The 25,486-nt window shown below is 38.6% G+C and overlaps 1 protein-coding gene across 3 annotated transcripts in view; it reads right to left on the bottom strand.

Annotated features, from left to right (window-relative positions):
* Positions 1-14,437: 14,437 nt before the first annotated feature.
* The window catches only part of alkbh3 (alkB homolog 3, alpha-ketoglutarate dependent dioxygenase), a 67,264-nt gene continuing 56,215 nt past the window's right edge, over positions 14,438-25,486 (bottom strand). For all 3 annotated transcript variants that reach the window (XM_073049670.1, XM_073049669.1, XM_073049672.1), the window contains exons 9-10: positions 20,966-21,064; positions 14,438-15,259 (exon numbers count right to left, since the gene is read on the bottom strand). In XM_073049670.1, the coding sequence (XP_072905771.1) occupies positions 15,182-15,259; positions 20,966-21,064 (177 nt within the window). In that variant the 3' untranslated portion in view covers positions 14,438-15,181. The remainder of the gene's footprint in view (positions 15,260-20,965; positions 21,065-25,486) is intronic.

The following is a 25,486-nucleotide window of genomic DNA, read 5'->3' as shown; positions in this document are numbered from 1 at the left end:
GTGCATGGCATATATCAGCCTGAGGTCCACCACCAACAGGTCCTAGAGCAGCTGCTTCCCTTCAAACATTAAGTACTTGAATCACCGGACAAACCCCTAATCACTGCAGTTGAGCAACACCAGGACCACGCTGCACTGAAATGAACTTTTCGAAAATGGATTTTTGTTGTAAATTGCGTTTTCCTGTGGAAAACGTGAAAAAATTATGACACATTTATGTTTATCTTACGAACGCTGCTTATATGCTGTGACGTGCCTGTAATGCTGCAAGAAAGCTTTTCATTCCACCACACATGTACTTGTGCAAACGACAATAAATTCGACTTTGATTTTGCAACTGCATTGGCTTTACATAAAGTATTCTTACGAAATTACCAGGTCAATGAATTTTGAGTGCTCACTTTTAATTCCCTAACGATTTAGTCAGCAATGGCTGGGGCAAAAGAGGGTAAATGTTTCATAGAACATAGTTTCTGTATACTTTACCCTTTTACCCTGTAAATTAGTAAGCTGGTCTTGTTTCTTCAGCATTTTATGTTTGTAAGCTGGTCGTGAAATTCATTCTCATATTTGACAAATGCCATAGAGATATGAACAAAGGGAATTTCTTCTGGGAGTTCACACATCTCTGTTATGCCTAGCTGCAGATTTCTTCCAATATGATTCATATTTTTAAAGGGGATCCCCTGTCCCTATAGACTATTCAACAAATAGGTAGTTGTTGCCTGACCTGCTGAGTTCCACCAGCTTTTTGTGTGTGTTGATTTAGACAATTCATTAGTGTTTTTTTTTCTTAAGTCTCTAGCTGGAGAATCATCCAGATGTAAATGGAAGTCTACACTCCACTCCTACCGGAGACGACCATATTTTAGATGATACCAAGACACAACCCTCCGCACCATCTTCTAAAAGTGGTGCCCCAAGAAAGTGGCATCCTTAACATCTAGGACATACTCAATACTTCCATCGGGAAGTAGGTGCAGGAACCTGAAGATGCATACGCAACATTTTAGGAGCAGCTTCATCCTCTCTGCCATTAGATTCTTGATTGGTCCATGAATCCATGAACTCACTATCTGTCTTTTGAACTAATTATTTATTTTTTGTAACTGAAAGTAGTTTTTATGTCTCTCACTGGACAGCTGCCACAAAACAACAAATTTCATGACATATGTTAGTGATACTAAAGCTGATTTTGGTCCTAATGGGGCAAATGCCAAAGCTCAGGGCTCTTGCTTATCAGGACATTTTTGACAGTGCATTGTACTTATGGTTAAAGGAGGAGCAAGAGAATTGGCAGAATAGCAGATGCGTGATAGCAGCTCAGCAATATGACATTAGTCAATTAACTATTTTAATTATAACTGCAGCTTTGCCATTCTGGGTTGTATCTTTGTCATCATGTTTCCTGTGAATTTCTACTTTGTTTTCAAAGCATACGGGTATGGCAATCTGAAGTAGCAATTTTTATAAAGCTAGTCTTCCATTCATTTCACCATCTGGCTCTTCAGAATCTTTATGCTTTGGGTCTGCGCATCACCAGGTGATGGTTCCAGTTTCCTTCTGCATTTGGCCTTAGGTGCGATCATTGTGATGGTGGATTCATTCCAGACAAAGAATGATCTTCTTATCTTTCGGACTGCAGTAATCGTCACTTCTTAGTACTTTGCTCACCAAATCGATTTTCTTTCATAGCTTTAGTATCATTGTTTGCTCCTTTTAACACATCCATGTTTATTGCACTGGCTTCTTCCCACCATTATTTATTGCCACACATCAGACTGAGTTTCTGGAAGGTATGATGGTGGCACAGCTTAAGAATCATGAGTCCATGTAATAGCTTAAGTAAAGAAAGGACCAAACCAACTCACAAACTACCCATAAACTCACTCCTGCTCGGAAGAGTTTGCAGTTCCCTCACGAGTATCAAGAGTCAAATCAGAATCCACCAAATCAGAGTGAAAGCAAGCCAGCCCCAATTCTATGGGAAGAAGAAACACCTGCTTTTACAAACCAGTGCTCTTTGCTCTTCACTGCAGGCTTTTGGCTCCTGTAGGAACTTAAAGGAGTGCAGAAAGCAGCAGAGTAAGCTGAGATGAAGGGAATGTCATAATATTAAGCAGCTTTAGGAAAACATATACAATTAGTGAGTATTTTAAATATAATAGCCAATTCATCCTTACTTTAATCCCCTGTACTTGTATCATGAATTGGCTAATTAATTCAACATCAGTTATTTGCTTAGGAAATATTAGCTAGGATAGGTTTCTTTTTCTCTGAATTATATAATAACCATCATTTTATATTTGACATTGTTTACGTGAGTATGAAAAACATTCGATCTTTAAACTGGTATTGCTCCAAGGTCTCGCTGACAGTAATCAGATGGCTTCAATAAAACTTACAGCAGCTTAGATCAGATCCTGTTTATAACTCCCAATGAACACCAAATTTTCTCATATGATCTCCGTTTACAAAGGAGATGTTAAAATCAGCAAGATTATCACACTATCAGTTTCATTATAAAGAACATGCTTTGAAAGGTAGACTTTAGATCATAATAGGGAGATTTCAGACAATAATAGCTCAGACTTTCAACAAAAAAGCAAAACATTGGAATAAATACCTATAAAAATCCCCAGGCTATCCATATGTGTCTGTATTTTATTTTCATATTATTTTTGGTTATTGATGTTAACAGGGATATTCTTTTGAGGTAGTAATAATTAATTATAAACTAGAGAAAGGAAAATACATGAATTAATTCAGCCCTGTGTCAGTGGAGAGGAATGTGTATTTCATTGGCAGTGGTGTTCTAGATGTGTCAGCTTGGTAAACCTATCTCTTCTCTCACAGAAGTATCACTTTACCAAAGGAAATCACCCTAATTACAGTAATAATGTCAGCTTCTAAAATTAATACTCTTACAAGAAGGCACCCTGGAGGGGTTTTCTTGTTTACTGTCATCACTGACCCAATACCCATAAATAAATGGAACATTAAAACCTGGTCAACAAAAGAAAAATGTAACAACAAAAATACTAGTTTGCTCCCATTCAGGCCAAGATAAAAACTGGGGCCTGGCTGATTGTAATCAGATGGCTTCAGTGAGCTTCAATGGTTTGAAATAGATATATTTTTATTCTTGATCTAAAATGATTCCTCTAGATTATGCTATGAACAAATATTTGTTCATATGCCAACTAGTGGAGTGGTGCTGCAGCAACAACCTGGCACTCAACATCAGTAAGACGAAAGAGCTGATTGTGGACTTCAGGAAGGGTAAGACAAAGGAACACATATCAATCCCCATAGAGGGATCAGAGTGGAGAGAGTGAGCAGCTTCAAGTTCTTGGGTGTCTCTGAGGATCTAACCTGGTCCCAACATATCAATGCAGTTATAAAGAAGGCAAGACAGTGGCTATACTTCATTAGGAGTTTGTATTTGTTGACATGCCAAATCTCTTCAATCAAAAATTTCTATAGATGTACGATGGAGAGCATTCTGACAGGCTGCATCACTGTCTGGTATGGGAGGGCTGCTACACAGGACTGAAAGAAGCTGCAGAGGGTTGTAAATTTAGTCAGCTGCATCTTGGGTACTAGCCTACAACATACCCTGGACATCTTCAGGGAGCAGTGTCTCAAAAAGGTAGCATGCATTATTAAGGACCTCCACCATCCAGGACATTCCCTTTTCTCACTGTTACCATCAGGTAGGAGGTACAGAAGCCTGAAGGCACGTAATCAGCGATTCAGGAACAGCTTCTTCCCCTCTGCCATCCGATTCCTGTATGGACATTGAACTCTTGGACACTACCTCACTTTTTTTAATATACAGTATTTCTGTTTTCTGCACGTTTTAAAAAATCTATTCAATATATGTATTACTGTAATTGATTTACTTATTTATTTATTATTTATTTTATTTTCTTCTATATTATGTATTGCATTGAACTGCTGCTGCTAAGTTAACAAATTTCATGTTACCTGCCGTGATAATAACCCTGATTCTGATTTGTTGTTTGTCAGTCATTAATAGTGTTTCATAAATTCTAATGTATTTATTTTCCTGTAAATGCCAGCAAGAAAATGAGTCTCAAGATAAGATATACGTACTTAGATAATAAATTTTACTTTGTCTTTGACTTTTGTACTTTGACTTCAAAATAACTGCAACAAATAGATTCCATTACTTACAAACAAAATCTTTTAACAGCACAAGTTCAATAAGAATTTTAAAAGTGAACATATTCTACATATAAGGTCACTTGGATCTTCTTTTTGTAGCATAGTGTTTACTGTTCATATTTTTCCAAGCTGTAAAATAAAATTGTATTATCTTTTTTCAGTTATGTTTTTGCCCCACACCTGCTTTTGAAAAGAGCTCCACCTATTGTTCAAGAGAAAGAATCCATCTTTTCTGAGGGTATGAATGCTCTGTCCCAGTCTTCCAGTATGTCTCTGTTGAACACTCTAAGTCAGGGGTTCCCAACTTGAGGTCCACGGACCCCTTGCTTGATGGTATTGATCCACAGCATAAAAAAAGTTGAGAAAATATGCTCGAAGTGATTACAAGCTGTATTTCTCCTTTTCGGCATCTGACACACTTGAAAGCACCTGATGCTGCAGCATTTATATACGAAATACAACACAGATGGATAAACAAATTAATACAACAGAGAGAAATAGAGCAGTAATAATTGGATGCTGTAATAAAAACAAAGTACTGGGGATACAGCAGGTCAGACAGCATCTGTGAAGAGAGAAGCAGAGTTAATGCTTTTTGTGCATAAGGCTGTCAGGCAGAGAAATAATTGCTATTGATAATTGCTTAGATATATGGAACCCAGTAAGGGTATTCATAGCATCATATAGCATGGCGCTATGGCTGATTTATTATCCTTCTCAAATTTTTTCTCTTGCCTTCTCCACATCTTTAACAGCCTGACTAAACAACAACAAACCTATCAAACTCTGCTTTAAATATACTCAATGACTTGGCCTCTACAGCCATCTGTGGCAATGGACATCTCTCTTGCTAAAGAAATTCCTTCTCACCTTTATTCTAAATGGATATCCTCTGTTCTGAAGCTCTGGTTCTGAAACTCACCCACTATAGGAGACATCCTTTCCACATGCACTCTGTCTAGCCCATTCAATATTTGAAAGGCTTCATTACACAACACCCAATCCGGAATTGCCTTTTCCAGGTGGGCCCAAGCACAAGCTGCTCCAAAAAGCCATCTCATTGGCTTTCTACAAATTCCTTCTCTTGGGATCCAGCAGCAACCTGATTTTCCAAGTCTACCTGCATATTGAAATCCCCAATGGCTATCATAACATTGCCCTTATTACATGCCTTTTCTATCTCCTGTTGTAATTTACATCCCGCATCCTTTTTATTGTTCAGACGCCCGTACCGTATATAACTTCTATATGGGTTTTTTTGCCTTTTCAGTTTCTTAACTCTACCCACAAAGATTCTACATCTTCTGATCCTATGTCACCTGTTTCTAAGGATTTGAATTTGTTTTTGACCAACATAGCCACACCAACCCCTCAGCCTACCTGCCTGTCCTTTCAATACAAGGTGTATCCTTGGATGTTAAGCTCTCAACTATGATCTTCTTTGTGATGCCCACAACGTCATACCAGCCAGTCTCTAACTGTGCTACAAGATCATCTGCCTTATTACATATACTTCGTGCATTCAAATATAACACTTTCAGTCCTGTATTCGTCACCTTTTTTGAATTTCCCCACATGTTACACCAACTAATCCCATTAACTACACATCTGCTTGTTTTTTCTCACAGTCTCACTGCACACAGCATTACTAATTGCCCCATCCTCAGCACTATCACTCCGGTTCCCATCCCCCTGCCAGATTAGCTTAAACCCTCCCTAACAGCTCTAAGAAACCTGCCGCAAGTATATTGGTTCCCCTTGGGCTCAGGTGTAACCCCTCCTTTTTGGTGCAGGTCATACATTCCCCAGCAGAGCTCACGATGATCCAGAAACCTGAAACCCTGTCTCCTGCACCTCTCTCTCAGCCACTCATTTTTCTGCCCTGATTAGCAGGTGGCAATCCAGAGATTACCACCTTGGAGGTCCTGCTCGCCAGCCTCTTCCCTAACTCCTGTATTTACCGTGCAGGACCTCTTCCCCCTTTCTACCTGTATTATTGTTGCCAATGTGCACCAAGATCTCTGGCTGCTCACCCTCCCTCTTGAGAATCTCCTGAAGACATTTTGAGATATCCTGGGCCCGAGCACCTGGGAGGTGACACACCATAATGGCTTCCCTTTCACGGCCACAGAACTTGCTGTCCATCCTGCTCACTATTGAGTCTCCTATCACTATCGCTCTGCTGATCCTCAGAGCCGGCCACAGTGCTACACAGAGAAGGAGGGATGTGAGAAGTGGTCATGTCAGTGAGATCAGAAAAAGTACATTAATTTTGTTTAACTTATATATTTAGTGATTACATCCAAACATTTTGCACTCGTGAATATTTTGAAAATTATTGTATCAGAAATCCAAAATGTAAATTTTCTTAATTGCATGCATGGAACAACTTTAACACCTTGAAAATAATGTTTAGTTTTATTCAAAAAAGCATCTTTGTCATATATTTTCTTTTGCTCTGGTCATAATGACATAAACCACTAGCAATAAATAACATTTAGATAACATGTTGGCTTAAAAGTAGGTGGATTGATCGGCCGCTAAACCAGCAATTTCCATATAAAGACATAATTTGTTGCACTGCAGATAACCGTGATGTTAGGAGCTCTCACGATGCCTTTAATTAAAATAGCTTGATACTTTTAATAAAGCTGAGACTGAGGTGACAATAAGCTGAGAATGAAGCAGCACGAGCGTGCTTGAGTCAGGTCGCCACAGCTCAGTAAGCCTTTTAAAGTGCATAGCCAAGCAATGGATGACTGCTTGTTATATCACATGATAACAATTTGATGACAATCGCCAGCTGTTGCAACATTTTTTAATGTGGAAATTGAACAATGATGCAATCGTAAAATAAATACAGTCCTCAATACTCTAGCCAATTAAAGATAAATGCATTTAAATTCTGCTTTGAATCAGCTAGTCATGAGAGGGAGCATTGTCAAGGTTCACCAGATTGATTCCGTGATGCTGTGTCTGTCATGTGAAAGCACGTTAAGCAGGCTGGCCCTGCATATTTATAAAATGAGATGCAATGTCATTGAAAAGTACATTCTGAATGAACTTTGTAGAGCAATTTCTCTTGATTTTAATGTCTAAAACCAGGAACCGCAATCTTAGGCTATACAGAGCTATTCAGAATGGAGATGAAAAGAAACTTCTTCACCAAGGGGTAAAGAATCTTTAGAATTCTCTCCCTAAGAGTATAATGTAGACTCAGTCACAGTGTATGTTTTAGAATTATGTACTGTGCTTGTCTCCTGTACCTAATAAAGTGGTCACTGAGTGCACTTCCATGGTCTTATGCTGCTGTAGATTCTATGGTTGTTTGTTGTCATGTATAATCCAACTCTGATATTTGTCTACTCCAGACAGCCATTAAATAGAGAAAGACCACAGGTGTTGATGAAAGAAGACATCAACTACTCACCCCACCCATAGCTCATTCATTTCAACGTTCAATGTGTTGTGCATTCAGAGATGCTCTTCTACACAGCACTGTTGTGATGCACTGTTACTTAAGTTACTGCCACCTTCCTGTCAGCTTGAACCAGTCCGGCCATTCTCCTGTGACCATTAACAAGGCATTTTTGACCACAGAACTGCCACTTACTGGATGGTTTTTGTTTTCAACACCATCTCTGCAAACTCGAGACTGTTGTGCGTGAAAATCTCAGGAGGTCAGCTGTTGCCGAGATACTGAAACCACTCCGTCTAGCACCAACAATTTTTCTATGGTCAAAGTCACTTAGATCACATTTCTTCTCCATTCTGGTTTGGTCTGAGCAACAACTGAATCTCTTCACCATGTTTGCGAGCTTTTAGCACTGAGTTGCAGCCACCTGATTGGCTGATTAGATATCTGCATTAATAAGTGGTGCTGAAGTAAAAGAGCAACCATGGTTTTATTGAACAGCAGGACAAGTAACAGGAATAAAAGGTGGATATTTAATGCTTCTGTTTCTTTTTTTTGTAAGTTCAGGCAATGCATAAAGCTCCTAACATAATAAATCCTTTGGAAAGTGTGCATTTGAAATGTTTAATATCAAACAAATTCTGCCAGGGCTCCCTAGTGTGCAGGAAATCTGTTCACTAGTTGACTACCTGAGTTAATACACTATTTCATTTCTCATTGGCTAAATTTAGCCAGTTATATTCTTCAAGTTAGGAATATCACCAGAAAAATAATTAAATATTAAAACAACCCCCTGCACACGACTACATGAATGGGAAGACAGCTGCAGTAACATTCTAATTTCAACTGTAGTTTGAAGTACTGCAGTAAGAAGTTAAAGCCAGAAATGAAAATGCTTTTACTTATTTGTAACATAGAGGTTAAGCAGCACAACCACCTTTTAAAAAGCAAACCACCATAAAAACTATTTACAATTAATTTCTCACTATCTTTCAGTGTACATTGAGCTTGAGAATATGAGATAGATAAATCAATGGGAAATATATAATAATCGACCAAGTATTGCTTTGTTTCAATTTCATGGCCAGCACAGCTGTGTAGTGGTTTGCATACGGCAATTACAGCACCAGCGACACAGGATCAATTCCTCTCCTTGTGTAAGGAGTTTGTACGTTCTCCCCGTGACAGTGTGGGGTTTCTCCAGGTGCTCTGGTTTCCTCCCATATTCCGAAGATGTACGGGTTGGTAGGTTAATTGGTCAGGGGTAAAATTGTGTGGTGTGGGCTTTTTGGGCCAGAAGTGCCTGTTACTGTGCTGTATCTAAATAAATTTAAAAAGCTAACTCAAACTGTTAGTCTCATCATCCTTTCAAATTCTAAAATTAAAATATTTCAGTACCAATTTTTTTTTACTTAAGAACATGAAAAATAGAAGTAGGAATAAACCAAACTAGCCCCTTGCGTGGACACTGTCGTTCATTAGACCATGGCTAATCTTTTATTTCAGTGCTCCCTTTCTGCACTAATTGTACATCACTTGATTTGTTTAACATTTAAAAAAATCTCTGAATATTCCCAGTGACTGAGCCTCCAGTCCTCAGCACTACATCTCTACCAGGAAATTTCTTCCTCTCTGTACTAAGTGGCTGACCATTTATTTTGAGAATGGGACACTGGTGCTAGATCCCCAATGACAAGAATCATCACTCCACGTGCACTCCATCAAGTCCCTAAAGATATTTTTTATGTTTGAATAAGGTCACCTTCCATTCTCAATCAACATGGGTGCACCTCACAGCTCTACACTCTCTATACTCCTAACTGCACGGCTAGGCACAGCTCAAATGCTGTCTAAAATTCATCAATGACACAACTATTTTTGGCAGAATCTTAAATGGTGATGATGAGGCATGCAGGAGTGAGACAGATTGCTTGGTTGAGTGGGGTCATTCAGCAACCTTACACTTAACATCAGTACAACCAAGGAATTGATTATGGTCTTCAGCAAGGGGAAGTCAGTAGAACACACACCCATCCTCATTGAGGGGAAAGGACGAACAACTTCTAGCTCTTGGGTATCAACATCTCTGAAGAGCTATCCTGGGCCCAACAGATTGATGCAATTTCATTTGGAGTTTGAGGAGATTTGGCATGTCATCAAATACTCCTGGTGAAGTTGTACAGATGTATTGTGGAGAGCATTCTGACTGGTTGCATCTCTGCCTGGTATGGAGGTCAATGCACAGGACTGGAAAAAGTTGCCGAGGGTTGACTCTCAGATAAGAACTAACCTTGTTATTCTTATCAACACGTACAAACAAGCTGGAGGAACTCAGCAGGTCGGACAGCATCCGTTGAAACGAGCAGTCAACGTTTCAGGCTGAGACCCTTCGTCAGGACTCAGCCCGAAACGTTGACTGCTCATTTCAACGGATGCTGTCCTACCTGCTGAGTTCATCCAGCTTGTTTGTATGTGTTGATTTGACCACAGCATCTGCAGTGTACTTTGTGTTTACTACTTGTTATTCTTAATAGTCTGGGGAAATGGTTCTGAAGAAGGAACCACTGAAGCTCTAATTAATTATTCTTATTTGCATTTCACCCACAGAAGCCTAACAGCTGCTGCTAGAGGACACCAAGAAGTGTGCTTGCAAAAGAAGGAAATTCCCTATGTTTAAGTGCAGGTAATTAAATGGCACAACCTATTAAGTGAAAATATCATTTCCTAAAATGATCACATTTAAGCTAATGTAAAATCCAAACATTTGCTTCAGTTTTCACTCCTAATTAAACCTTGGAAAAGTGAAGGTTTATGGTCATACTTATTCATTGATTGGATTGCTTAAATCCCTTTCATGGATAAAATTTGGTCTTCATTAAATAATTTTTTTCTAATTTTATAATTCATAAGAAGTCAAATTCAACACAAAATAGTCAAGTTTTAACGGTGCGCAATATTAGGAAAATGGACACTGTGCAGAGTACCGGTAATTGCTTACTCTGCTTCATACTACATAGCTGCCTTTAACTTGTCCCCCCACATGCTAAACATCAGAAATTAAAGTTCAACACCTTTATCTTAGCACATGGTTAAATCACTAAATAAATATTATGTTATTTTGTCTTTTAACTTGCTTTAGTCCCTGATCAAATGTTAATGTTTCTATTTCCTCAAAGAAAGCAGATTTCTAAAAAGGTGAATCTCAACACCACCTCATCTCTTCTGTGATTCTGCAGTTAGCTGCAGGTCACAATGCTGCAACTGGGGGGAGTTTACCACGTCAACCTTTCCAGTAGAAGGGACATCCATGTTCATGCCAAGAACCGAGTGTAGCTGGTAGAGTTAAAATGTCAGCCTCTAAAATTAAGTTTAAAGTTGTTGGGGATGATCCAGCTAACTTAGTCAATCATATGGAGCTACTTATAGTTGTAACATTTCCCCTGTTATATGTTACTAGGACGTTGTAAGTTGGCAGTTTGCTAGTTTCTAACATAGACTGTCACAGATTCTAGATTGAACACTTCAAAATTTAGTTTTTACAAATTAATATTATGCTTATGACCTCAGGTGCCTTCTGGATGGAGTTTGCACATTTTGTCAGTGACTGTGTGAGTGTCTTCTACACGCTCACTTCCTAAAGACGTGCTGGTAGGTTCACTGGGTACTGTAAATTAGCCCATGGTGTGGGCCATAGAAAACAAGAATCAAAGGGGTGATAATGAACATATAGGAAAGAAGTAATTCTAGGGGAAATGGACTAGCGAGATTGCTCTCCTGGAATTCAATGATTCGAAGGCCCAAATGGTCTTCTTCCACATCACAGTTACTATAAGAACTCATTGAAACTTGAAAAATATCAGATTTAAAAGGAAACCTCCAGTTTTCAGGTTAATAGTGCACCATATGTAAACAATAAGAAAAGATAAGATCTTGGGAGCAGTGTTGGCATTCACAGGATTATCATTGTCCATATCTTCCTTTGTAAATAGTACACAATTTAATGCAGCAAATGCATTGCACAAAGTTGCAACGCTGCATTACTCACATAGAACAACCCCTCCCCCCTCCCCTGTTGAATGGGACTTTAAACCAAGGTTCAATTTGTCTGTTTGGGTGACTATAAAAGAACCCTGCATCAAAAAGGTACCTCAAAAAGGAGAGCTGTACATTTTGTCTTGATACCTTGGGCAACATTTATCATTCATTCAGCATCCCCAAATTACAGTAACTGGATGGTTGTATTTTTTTTGCACTATATAATGTACTAATTCAAAGGCTCTGGTGTGACAGGTGGCTTGTAAACTTTTTTTTATTTATAAAAAGCTGCAGGTTTCAAACATGCCAAGCAGCCTGTTGCCAAATTGCCAGGGATTGTTGATAATGTGTCACTCCACTGAAGCAATGTTTTAATTGTTCCTACTGAGAACTTAAACCTGCCAAAAAGGAACTTTGCCTTTTCCTGTTGCAAAAAAAAACTCTTATCAGAATAATTGCACTAAAATCCAGCATTGATAATATTTCTATAGAAAGCATGGAACCACTACTTGATGTCATAAAAATACATCCTAATTTGACAGATAAATTGTTAAAGCTGAGTTGTACGCATATATTTACCAAAAAGTGATTCAAGAATGTTTTAAAGGGAAATATTTATAACATCAATAGTTTTAAGATGGAAACATTTACCTACATCCTCATCACCATTTCGCATCACTGCATTTAAAAAGGCAGTTGTAAGGTACCAACATTTTCAGTTTGAAACCAACTGTAATGATAACACTGAGAGATACCAGCTTGGACTCTCCTAATTTCCATTTCTCATTCCAAGAGAAAATTAGCCTGAGCTCGACGCTCTTCCACAGTGCCACAAATGAGGCTGTGACTTTAGTTGATAACCAATTACAAAGGTTAAGAGCACCCACAAAATGCAGAAAAAAATGTAGGAAAGGTTAAGGGCTGGAGAAAAGGGAATCTGACAGACAAGGAGAGTGAACCATAGGAGAAAGGGAAGGAGGACGCAACCCGGGGAAGTAATAGGCAAATAAGAAGAAGTAAAAGGTCAGAGTGGGCTGTAGAAGGAGGTGGGGGTGGTAATCTGTTTACCGGAAAGAGAAATCAATATTCATGCCATTAGAGTGAAGATGCAATATAAGGTGTTGCTCCTCCACCTTGAAGGTGGCCTCATCTTGGCACAAGAGGATGACATGAACTCACATCAGAACGGGAATGAATTAAAATACCTGGCCACTGGGAAGTCCTGCTTGTGGTGGATGGTGTGGAGGTGCTTTAAAATATTAAATGCTGTCACCATGAAACATTTCATGTTAGAAGAACATTTCATGTTCATAGTTGGCAAACCTTTTATTTCAAAGGGTTATAGAATATTAAAACAAGGAGTTAATGCTGAGCCTTTATAAGACACTAGTCAGGCCGCACTTGGAGTATTGTCAATAGTTTTGGCCCCCGTATCTCAAAATATCTTTTGGAGAGTCCAGAGGAGGTTCATGAGGTTGATTCTGGTAATGAAGGGGTTGGCATATGAGAAGCACTTGCTTTGGGCCTGTACTCACTGGAATTTAGAAGAATGCGGGCGATCTCATTAAAGCCTGCCAAACGTTGAAAGGACTAGATAGGGTGGAAGTGGAGAGGACGTTTCCTTTGGCGGGGGTATCGAGAACTAAAGGGCACAGCCTTAAAACTGAGGGGCAACCTTTTAGAACAGAGGTGAGGATTTTTTTTTAGCCAGAGATTACTGTATCTGTGGAATGCTCTGCCACAGGCTGCAGTGGAGGCCATGTCTGTGGGTATATTTAAGGTGGAAGTTGATCATTTACTCATCGGTCAGGGTATCAAAGGAGGTAGGTGTATGGGGTTGAGTGGGATCCGGGTTCAGCCATGATGGAACGGCAGAGCAGACTCAATGGGCTGAATGGCTAATTCTGCTCCTATGTCTTATGGTCTTATTGCAAAGAATATTCAAAAGGGAAACTAATAGATTTTCTAGGGAAAATTGCAGGCTGAAGGAGATAGCCAAGAATACAACATACTGTAGTATTTGCCAAGATATCCTGAAGATCTTTCTGAAGTGGCAACCTCTACCACCAAAGAACAAATGAGCACGGGAATGCTATTGCAAGTAAGCTCTTTTTCAAATCAAATGTTATACAGACCTGGAAATATATTACCATTACATCATCAGCACAGAGTCCAGACCCTGGAATCTGCTACCCAGTTGCAAGGGGTGGAATTATATTGACCAAGGTGACTCGCCGTTCATAAGATCAATTTGCCACCACTTTCTCAAGGGCAATTGAAATGAAATCATTACTGATGGCATTGCCCACAACACCCACAATCAGGAGAAAGTGAACTAGATTAATAAACTTTGGGTCTGGAGGGACTGCAAGGTCAAAATGCCAAACAACCTCTTTCCTTGTTGAAACAACTTTGCATTCTGTAACTCTATGATAGCCCATCCAGAGATCAAGAAAACTAGGGATGCACACAATACTTAAGCAACAAAACATGTTGAATGGTCATTGGTATGAGTACACAGCAAGTCAATCTTTCTGCAAGGCTAATCCGTAGAGAAACCCGAAACATCAAAGTTGACCATGCATGCCCACTTTTATTAACATTATCTTACTATCCTAATATTCAAATAATCTCTTAAAAAACAAATATAAGAACCATGTTTCTTTTAGATTGTTAAATAGCATAAAAAAACAAATATAGCTTAAACTGACTGTCCTGCAATGATGTGCACTTCTGTGCAAAGCTGACTAATTTATGTTCACTGAAGCAAACTGTAATAAGAAGTAAAATCACACCTTTGATTAAGAATCAATTTATTTAGTGTGTACCTATTTATGTTTCATGATGTCATTAATTCCATCGGTTTCAAAGTGCATTATGTTTAAATGATAACTATTTCTGGACATTTCATATCATACAGAATTAAACGTGCTTTCGAACATGCTTTTAAACTTTTACTGCATAATGTTTTCAGCAAATATTTTACAAAAAAACGCAATCAACTTTTTCATTGTTTAATCTCACCAAAATCCTTCCTCTCATACTTCAGTTCAATTTTTAATTATTCAATGGTGAAACTTAACCTTGGCTTTCAAACATCTAAACCTTCAATAAATATTTTCAGGTTCCAAGCTTTCCATGACACATTTCCGTTCAAGAAACTTTTTCCAGATTTGTACACAATCACAATTTGACATTGTGTTTTTCCCAAAAAACTCAAAATTGACTTAATAACATACTTTAGAAATAAATTTTTGCCACCAATGAAATTATGGATTCATACTTCATTTTTACTAAACTTGCAACAGTGAAACTTCCCAGACATTCTTCTTTATAATACAAGTCCAGTGCCTCAGAATTGTAAACACTCACTGACAAATTCTTAAACACATTTGTATGAAAATTATTAATGTAGTTCCCAAAGTTCCTGCTTTCAAACAAAAACTATCAAAGTTCAATTGAAGACTTCTGCTCTTTCAGTTATTTTTGTACAGCTCCGCATCAAATGCATTTTCACGTCTAACATTATCTTCAGTTTAATCATGCCTCAGGATAAACTGTTCTAAATGTCAGATTTATTCGTGGATTTCTATCATGGTATTCTTTTGGAACTCGATGCTGAAAACAATAGAAAAATGCATTCAAAGATTAATAGTGCAGGTGTCAAGATTCTTTGTTTTCTACATCCTGTTCTAATAGTGACCTCATTCACTCTTTCGAGTTACTATTCAGTCCTCCTGAGGTATTCTCTTTTCTGTGATTTCACTCTCCATCTCAAATCATCATGCCCTTCAATGATTTCTTCTTCCTTCATCTTCTCTCTTAAGTTCTACTTATCAGTAAGTCACTTAGGTTTGCCCTCTCATTCACTTTGTCAAAGCAAAATTTCTATGGCTCTCCCTCAATCTATATTAACAACCTTATTTCTTATATACCCCTCCCCTCCATATTAATAACCCCACGTTTTCTACATCTAGCTTTTGGAGAAAATACTTTTCCTCTTGCTCTTTTCCCATCCCAAGTTATTTATTATTGCTCCAAAATATCTTGGAAATCAAAAATATCTAGACTTTGTCACTTGATTCTGAAAAACAACTTGCATTTTATAAGGGTTGTCAATTAAACCCACAATACCTTTGCAGTTCTGATTTGCTTTTCACTTTCACACTCCCTTCAAAGACTGCCTTCTTCCACTGCAGATATCATAGAGTCATACAGCATAGAGCTATACAGTACAGATACAGGTCTAACAATTCCATGCCAACCACGGTGCCTACCCAGTTTCCTGCGCTCCAATATCCTTCTCCAAGCTTAACCCTTGCACGTACCTTTCAAAGTACTTCTTAAATTTTACTGTTGTACCTGCCTCAAACACTTTGTCTGGCAGTTAGTTTTGTATACTCACTACCCTCTCTGTGAAAAAGTTGCCCCTCAAGTCCCTTTTCAATCTTTTCCTTCTCACCCTAAATCTATGTCCATTAGTTTTGGATTACTGAATCCCTTTCCTTCTCATCCTAAATCCATGCATTATTTCAAAATTTGTTTAATTCTAGATTTTTCCTGAGGAAAACACTAATACCATCCACCTCATCTAGCTCGGTAAAGAATGAGATCAGCATGGACTTGTTGGGTTGAAAGACCTGTGTCTTTGCTGTATTTTTCTATATCATGTCTAGCCAAAAGAAATCTCAAATCCCTTCAGTTCTTTACTCCCCTCCCAGTATATCATCTATTTAGATAGATTAGTAATTTTTTTGGTTATTAACAGAATGAAAGTATCTGGGTCAGCACAGGAAAGTGACAACAAATTTAAAAAACCATTCATGATTTCACTAGATGGCACAGCAGGAATGAGAAGCCATCTTCCTCGGCTCTTTCTTGAACTTTTATTTTGTATCCCTCTAATTCTGGCCTTGTTTGTTGCTTATTAGCTAGTTCCAAGGTAGGAATTTCGCTAAACTCTTGTTTCTCACTCTTACTTCAACACCCTGCTTAAATTCTACTTTTTCTGACAAGCTTTTCATGAACAGCCCTGATGCAGGGTCTCAACTTGAACCACTGACTATGTGTTTGCCTCCACAGATGCTGCTTGAACCATTAAGTTCTTCCAGCAGTTTGTCTTTTGCTCCAGATCCCAACATCAACAGTCTGTTATGTTACTATCCTTATCTCTTTGGGTTGAATCAGATTTTGCCTAATTATGCTTCTCCACAGCATACTGGAACATTTCTCTGTGTTAAAGAAGTTTTATAAATTTTTTTCTGACATGCAATTAAAAATTAATTGTGATTAATATAACAATTTAATGTGCTTAATTTTGGCTTTGAACACAACAGTGTTCTACCCTACAGACTGAGGGTGTAGATTTATGAAGCAGCTGATTTGCTGAGGCCCCAGGGGTAAATGACAGCCAGCTTGCACTTGGCTTCAGGATCTGTGATGCACACTATCGACAGATGCTGCTGCACCACACATTGCCGTCTCCCTGGCAATGCCACACATGTGCAGAAAGCTCAGTCTCGAGTTTTATTTAAGGATGCAGGCAGTTTCAAGGTATTCTCAGAGTAGCAAATGTAGCTGATAGTGCTAAAATATTAACCTAAATAAAATTAGTGCATTAATCATAATGTTTAACTGCAATTAACTGGCAGACCTGATATAAAACAAGTTATTGCTATGAAGATGATTAATCGGAGTTAAGAGATCTCACATTACTTTGTGTGTGCCTGGAATACATAGGGTAGCTGTTAGAGATAGCAATCTAGGGATTTGATCTAATCTACCATTACAGTCAATATATTGGGCTAAGAACTGAGAATATTGGCAAAGTTGTGAGAGGAGAACATTTTGTTGGACACTGGCGTTGTTCAAAACAATAATATTAATGAAAAAGCAGTTCAGAAGAGATTAAGTCAACTGAGAATACTTTGCTGCTATAATAATCAAAAATTTTTTAAAAAGGCTTATTGCCACTTACAAGGTAATTAACTTGCATTAAATCAAACTAAATTATTTTGTTGTTGGAAAACAGAATTTGTTACCAAGTGTGAGTAAAATTACATTGAATAATGATCGAAAAATTGTGGATGGCACACTTCAGGTGCTGGTCACCCTCCACAGCTCAAAGGTGTGCATGGGAAAAGGGAGCTGGATGTCTGCCACAAAGATATAAAAGTACAGTCCAGTAGATGAGGAGATCCCTGAAGAATTGTTCTGCTGTACAGCAAGGAGAAAGATCAAGGCACAGAGAGTTATAGGGTATTCCATAGTCAGGGAAGCAGAGGTAATTATTTACGAAACTGAAGCTCTTTCAGTCTCTTCTATCTACTCTGCTATTCAATAAGATCACAGTTGACCTGTTACCAAAGAACGTATAGTTGCACTAACCATTCATCCCCTGATTCCCTCAAGATCCAAAAGCCTAAAGGAATGCATCTTTGTGATCAGAGATACAACTGCCAAATGGTACCAGGTGTCTGAACTAAAGCCATCGACACTGGCATTCTGACACTATTCTACAGCATTCTTTCTACATTAGCATTCTGAAGTACAGAGTTAACAGTGACTGTTGTGGTCCAAATGGATGCTACAACATAGAGTAAGGGATGAAATCCTGCAGGTAGTTTTAAAGAGTTACTAGATTTTACGCAGGGCCTTAAAGACAGCAATCTCTATCACTCAGTGGTATCTGCCAGCAAGTATAGATATAGAAGGCATATGATAGTATTGAGAAAAGTATTACTGGAGGAATGGCTTTAGATTCCTGGTACATTAAATATACTGTAATTTTGGGGAGCTGAAACTTATGCAGACCAGGTATGCTCCACTTCAATGGAGGTGGGACTAATGTTACTAATGCTGCTGTGTCCAGGTGGGTACATTTATTCAGTGGGAAAAGACAGGCAGGCACCTAGAAATAGCATTGAGATGGAAAACAAAAGACGCACTGAGAGAGATGGACAGCATTCAGGAAAGAAGCAGTACTATCTTACTTCAGAGCAGAACAGGAGACAGTTCAAGACCTATGAACTGAGTTACCAAAATTGGAGAACTGCAGGTGCAATTCGTCATGCGGGACTATGGTGTTGTTGAGACTTGGCTAAAAAAGGCACAGTTGGATACTAAATAATCTTGCATACGTAGAACAGTACAGCCATTTGGCTCATGATGTGCTGATCTTGATGCCAATTTATAATAAATTCCTCTGTCTATCATCAAAACAGCATATTTAAATGTCAAAGCAAACTCTATCAGACTCTAGAGTGGAGTATGTTAGTCTGTTGGAACAGTTTGAGATTAAGGAGGTGGTAATGCTGGGTCTTCTGATGGTCTATATTCCAGAATTTTGAAAGAAGCAAGTGAGAAGATTGCTCAATGGAGTGACGGGTTTATTGATTCTAGACACCTACCACACTGTGTTAAAAAAACCTGCCTCCCCCACGTCGCCTTTAAATACCCCGCTCTAATCTTAAAAGCATGTCCTCTGGTATTTGATATTTCTACCCTGGGGAAAAAAGATTCTGACTGTCAACCCTTATCTATGCCTCTCATTTAAAAAAAATTCAACCTCCAATGCTCTCAGCAGAACAACCCAAATTTGTCCAAACTCTCCCCTGTAATCCAGGCAGTATCCTGGTAAACCTCTTCTGCACTCTTTCCACAATCTCCATGTATTTTTACAGTGACACAACTAGAATTTCATAGAATACTCAGTGTGGTATGACTAAAATTTTATATAGCCTCAGCATGACATCCTTACTCTCATACCCAATGAAAACAAGCATGCCAATGCCTTCTTTACCACTTTACCACTTGCATTGGCACTTTAAGTGAACTATGGACCTGGTCCCTAAGATCCCTCTGTATCACAATGTTATCAAGGGGGTCTAGCATTAACTACATACTTTCGCCTTTCATTTGACCTTTCAAAGGGCAACATTGACCTTACATTTGCCTGGATTAAACTTCAAGTGCCACTTCTCTGCCTATATCTGTAAGGAATCTAAATTCTGCTATATTCTTTAATAGTCCTTTACACAGTCCACAGCTTCACCAATCTTGCTCTGACTCCACAAACTTGCTAATCTATCCACTTACATTTCCATCCAAACCATTGATACATCACAAACAGAGGTCCCAGCACTAATCCTTGTGGAACAGCACTGGTTATGAACTCCTGCTCTGCAGCAAGCCATGCTGACTGCACCTAAGCAGGCTATGCCTTTCAAATGCACATAAATCCTATCCCTCAAGTATTGTCTTCAATATTTTCCCTACTATTGGACTGAGGCTTACTAGCCTATATCTACCTGGATTATCCTTATTTTCTTTCCTGAACAAAGGCACATTTGCTGCTTTCCAGTCCTCCAGGCCCTCACCTATTGCCAGTGTAGAAACAAATATCTTTATCAAAGCCCAGCAATCCCCTCACTTGCTCTTTCAAAATTCTGTAATATATACCATCAGGCCCTGGGGATTTATCCACTTTAATGCTTTTCAGAAGACCCAGCACTACCTCTTCCTTAATCTCAAACTGTTTCAGCACTTTAACATACGCACTCCACTCTGCATTCATTATCTATTTACTAATGGATACAGGGTTTTGTCCTGAAATATTCACTCTATTCTTTTCCACAGATGTTGCCTGACTTGCTGAGTTCTTCCAGCATTTTGTATGTGTTAACCTGGATTTCCAGCATCTGCAGAATCTCTTGTGTAAAACAGTGCCCACCTGCAGAAGGGTCAAAAATCAGTACAGCCTCAGTAGACTAAGCAGTCTCCTTCCATTCAGTTAATTTTGCTGTGACTATTGTAGGCATTGCTTTGCAGGCACTGAAACAATCACGTGCTGAGGAGCAGCAGGAATTCTTTCCTCACTTTCCTTCATCTCGTTCTTTTCTTTAAATGTTGACGTGACCTGCTATTGCCCTTTAAAGATAATGACTGTGTTCTGTTGATGTAAAAAAAGGCAAGGAAAAAAATCCTAAAGGTACATCAGGAAATTGACTCCCTTCTCAGTTATGTTTTGCTTTGTTCTCTCTACATGAGATCTGTTATGCACAAAGTTGATGCCATATTTCATTATTAAAGATGGATCCAGTCATTTGCTCTATACATCCTGAGATCACGTAGGGTGCAAGTGTTTCTGTTTTCTCTTCCAGCAGTACCAACCCTCTGCTGTCCCATTCACCTCAGATAAAAATGAGCCTGCAAAAAATTAGTTTCTGTGAACTGGAACATAGTCAGACTCATGATAAAGAAAGCATATTTATTTAAGAAATATACCTTACAGCTGCACCTGCTGTTTAACTTAAAGTGCCTCACCTGCCAATCCTTCTGGGTGCTCCCTTCCATTAGCAGCAAACACCCATGGCTTAATGGAATACGAATTCTTTCTGCATAGGTATAATCCCCTTTCTCTTCCTGAATAAAAAGACACATGATGAAACAATTTAAGAATGGTATAATTACTCATATTTATCGAGGTTGTGTTACTTCTGAGTGCAGTTCTAGTCACTAGTTCTGGTTGCCTGAAGACTTCCTCACACCCCAGTCAATTAACTTCCTTTCAAATATTGTTCTTTTAAAAACATGAAATGCTCAAAACTGTTCAGAAAAATGAAAATGGACACACATTTATCCCCTTATTCTCCATAATACTTCTGGATAAATAATAAGACCATAAGACATAATTCCTGAGGCATGGAGGATAATTTATTTTGGTAACCTTTGAAAACTTTTAGAGAATCTATTGATGGTGCTATCTGTCCCTGAATCTCCCAGCCTATGGCTAAGTAACTTAGCAAAATTTGAAACCTGTTTTCCCTAATAAGAGGTTATTGTTGAATATTTTGGGCTATTTATTCAAAGAGATATTCTAGAAATATTACTAATATAATAAACTAATTTTAACTATCATAATTCAGCCTTTGACTACCATAATTCAACTAACCTGCCAAAGAAATAATAAGTTTTTAGATCACAATCAGAATCAGAGTCAGGTTTAATATCACTGGCATATGTCATGAAATTTGTTGTTTTGTGGCAGTGGTACATTGCAATACATAATAATAAAAACTATGTATTCCAAAAGTATATATAAAAGAAGAAAATTAAATTAAATAAGTAGTGCAAAAAAGAGAGGGAAAAATACTGTGGGAGTGTTCACGGGTTCATCGACCATTCAGAAATCTGATGATGGAGGGGAAGAAGCTGGTCTAGATACATTGAGTGTGTGTCTTCAGGCTCCTGTAATACCTCCTTGATGGCAGTAATGAGAAAGGACCATGTCCTGGGTGATGGGGGACTGTGTTGATTGAAGCCGCCTTTCTGAGACGACACCTTTTGAAGGTGTCCTGGATGCTGGGGAGGTTAGTGACAATCATGAAGCTGCCTCAGTTTACAACATTATGCAGCTTTTTCCGATCCTGTGCAGTGGTCCCTCCATACCTGATGATGATGCAGGTTTTCATAAATACAACAGCAGAGGTGTTCTAAGTTTAAGTGAAACCATAATAACTCCTGTGCTGTCCACCAAATGCAGAAAACAAAACGCAATAAAAACTTCATATCCTTATGTCATCACGGCTAAAGTAAACCCCAATTCAATGTCGGTGGTTGTGAATTGCGCATGTGTTTTCACCCAGTATCCTACAATGAAACCAGTTAAAATGTTCTCCATGGTGCCTGTAGAAACTTGCAAGTACTTTTGGTGATATACAAATTTTCCTCAAACTTCTAATGAAATATAGCCACTGCTGTGCTTTCTTCGCAATTGTATCAAAACATTGGGCCCAGAGTAGATCCTCAGAGATGTTGACACTCAGGAACTTGAAACTGCTCATCTGTTCCATTTCTGATCTGTCGATGAGGACTGGTGTGTGTTCCCTTGATGTCCCCTTCCTGAAGTCCACAATCAATTCCTTGGTCTTACTGACTCTCAGTGTAAGGTTATTACTGTGACACCACTCAGTCAACTAACCAGCTGATACTACACAACAAGCTGATAATAAGAGGTTCAATTGACTAAGTGTTGTTCAGTTACTTTTGAAAGAAACATTAAGTACACAGTCTAACAGATGTTCATGGATTTTAAATAGTTATTAACTTTGAACTCACTCTGCTAACAATGCAAAAGATTCCTTCAAAAATTAAATAACAACAGTTGCAGGTTACTTCTGATGGAGAAAGAAGTCCGTATTAAATAAAGTTATTCTCTGATACTTAAAATAATTAAAAACAAATAGGTTATTATATCTGTATGTATAGCAGATAATGGATTTCTGAACTTCAATGGCTAAATTTTTTTAAAAATCACATTTGCACATCATATTAAAACAAAACTGCATTTTGACATTTCTCATAATGTCCACTTTGAGCTTACCTCTTCTCACATTGCACTCCAATACAGAAAAATCAATACAAATATTGGAGAGCTAATCAAATCAAAAGCATTTCTGTAGCATGCTTGGCTCTGAGTTTATCTTCTTCTAAGTCTTAAATATTCAGCAACAGTGACCCCTTAACCAAAGAAAATAATCCCTACATCCAACCTCTTAAACTTTAAGATGAACCTTTAGTAGACTTCAAAAACTCTAAGTGAACCTTCTCTGACTCCCTCAGGCAAGTGCATGCTTTTTTCAGCAAAGTGACTGGAATATAGACTATTCCACATGGTATTTCTGCAAATCTCTCACAATTGAAGTAAGATCTACTTATGCCTGTATTCAAATTCTTTCACAATGAAAGCAAACATATCATTTGCCTTCCTAATTGCTAGTTGCACCTGCACATTGGCTTTCAGTCACTTGTTACAAACACAGTGTCTTTGAACATCATTACTCAACACTATTTAAAAAAAACTCAGATTTTATATATGGAATACCAAAATAGATTACCTTAGATTCCTCCACATTACATTTCTTGCTCTCACCCAGTCATTTATGCATACCCCTTTGAAGCTTCTTTACATCATGATTTATTTTGGTAGGTCAAATATGATGGCAGAATATAGCATTAAGGGTAAGACTCTTGGCAGTGTGGAGGATCAGAGGGTTCTCGGGGTCTGAGTCCATAGGACACTCAAAGCTGCTACGCAGGTTGACTCTGTGTTTAAGAAGGCATACGGTGCATTGGCCTTCATCAATCGTGGGATTGAGGTTAAGAGCCAAGAGGTAATGTTGCGGCTATATAGGACCCTGGTCAGACCCCACTTGGAGTACTGTGCTCAATTCTGGTTGCCTCACAACAGGAAGGACGTAGAAACCATAGAAAGGGTGCAGAGGAGGTTTACAAGGATGTCGACTGGATTGGGGAGCATGCCTTATGAGAATAGGTTGAGTGAACTCAGTCTTTTCTCCTTGGAGCGACAGAGTATGAGAGGTGTACAAAGTAATGAGAGGCATTGATGGTGTGGATAGTCAGAGGCTTTTCCCCAGGGCTGAAATGGCTAACACAAGAGGGCACAGTTTTAAGGTGCTTGGAAGTAGGTACAGAGGAGATGTCAGGGGTAAGTTTTTTTACATAGAGAGTGGTGAGTGTGTGGAATGGGCTGCCGGTGGCGGTGGTAGAGGCAGAAATAATAGTAATTTTTAAAAAGACTCCTGGATGGCTACATGGAGCTTAGAAAAATAGAGGGCTATGGGTAAAGCCTAGGTCGTTCTAAGGTAGGGATATGTTTGACACAGTTTTATGGGCTGAAGGGCCTGTATTGTGCTGTAGGCTTTCTATGTTTCTACTTTCCTTTGAAATCACAGTCCATTTAGTTTACCAGCCACAAACTGAGAAGTACGGAACTGAGTCTGCCAGACAATCACTAATGAAGATTATGAATAGATAGGGACCAAGCACTGATGTGTGATGTACTATGTCTCTGCCAGGCAACCTGCGAAAGGTTCATTTATTTTCTCTTTTTGCTTTGTTTAGTATCAATTCTCAATCCATGAGGGCATGCCACCCTCACTTCTGTCTGTTCTAACCTTCTTAATTATTCTCCTATCTGGGACTTTACTGGGTGCCTTTCAAAAATCCAAATACACTACATTCAGTGGTTCCCTTTTAGAACAAGTAGAACAGATGGGTGAAGCACTGATCTAGTTACTGTACAGTACTGTGGTGCTTCACTGCTGGGGAAGAAAACTGCATACCAATGGGGTACAATACTACTGGGAACAATCCTATCACTATTAAACTGTGTATCGAACAAGCAGATTCAAACATCACTGTATAAAGAGTGTGACATTGGTTGTCAGAGGTCCTGCAAGATGGAAAGCTACGCTGGAGATATGGTAAATGGATTGCTGTAGTAGCAAAGATCGAGTTAGTGAATCAGTCAGGCAGCACTGAATGGAGCACCAAAAACATGTGTGTCTTCAAACATGACTAAAATATACTAGGGGGTTAAAATTCATATATTTCACATGACCGGACTTTGTAAAATTTTACACCATAAATCTTACCCTCATCTCTCAGAAGGTGAACTACTGTCAAAGCTTATAATAATCCAGTGAGACACATTATAAGGTGATATGCAATGCAAGCCCTCTCCAGCAGACAATCCAAAACTGCTGACAAATTGCTTTTACTTTTAAGTATGCTTGAAATGGAGGATGATATTAACAATCAAGCAAAAATGGAGAAGTTTATAAGAATGCCAAATATTATTCCCAGGCTGGAATATATACAAAGCAAAACAGACAACTCATTTGCATTGTCACATGAAAGAAAAAGATACCTACAAATACCGAGTACTCAGTCATTCAACAATATGTTTTTGCATATTATTAACATGTTTTTTCTTGAACAAGCAACTGACAGACTAGTGAATATCTTAAGTTAAACCTTGCA

This window comes from Hemitrygon akajei, chromosome 6 (genome assembly GCF_048418815.1).
Source record: "Hemitrygon akajei chromosome 6, sHemAka1.3, whole genome shotgun sequence".
NCBI classification, from domain to species: domain Eukaryota; kingdom Metazoa; phylum Chordata; class Chondrichthyes; order Myliobatiformes; family Dasyatidae; genus Hemitrygon; species Hemitrygon akajei.
This window is presented reverse-complemented; position numbering and strand designations above follow the sequence as displayed.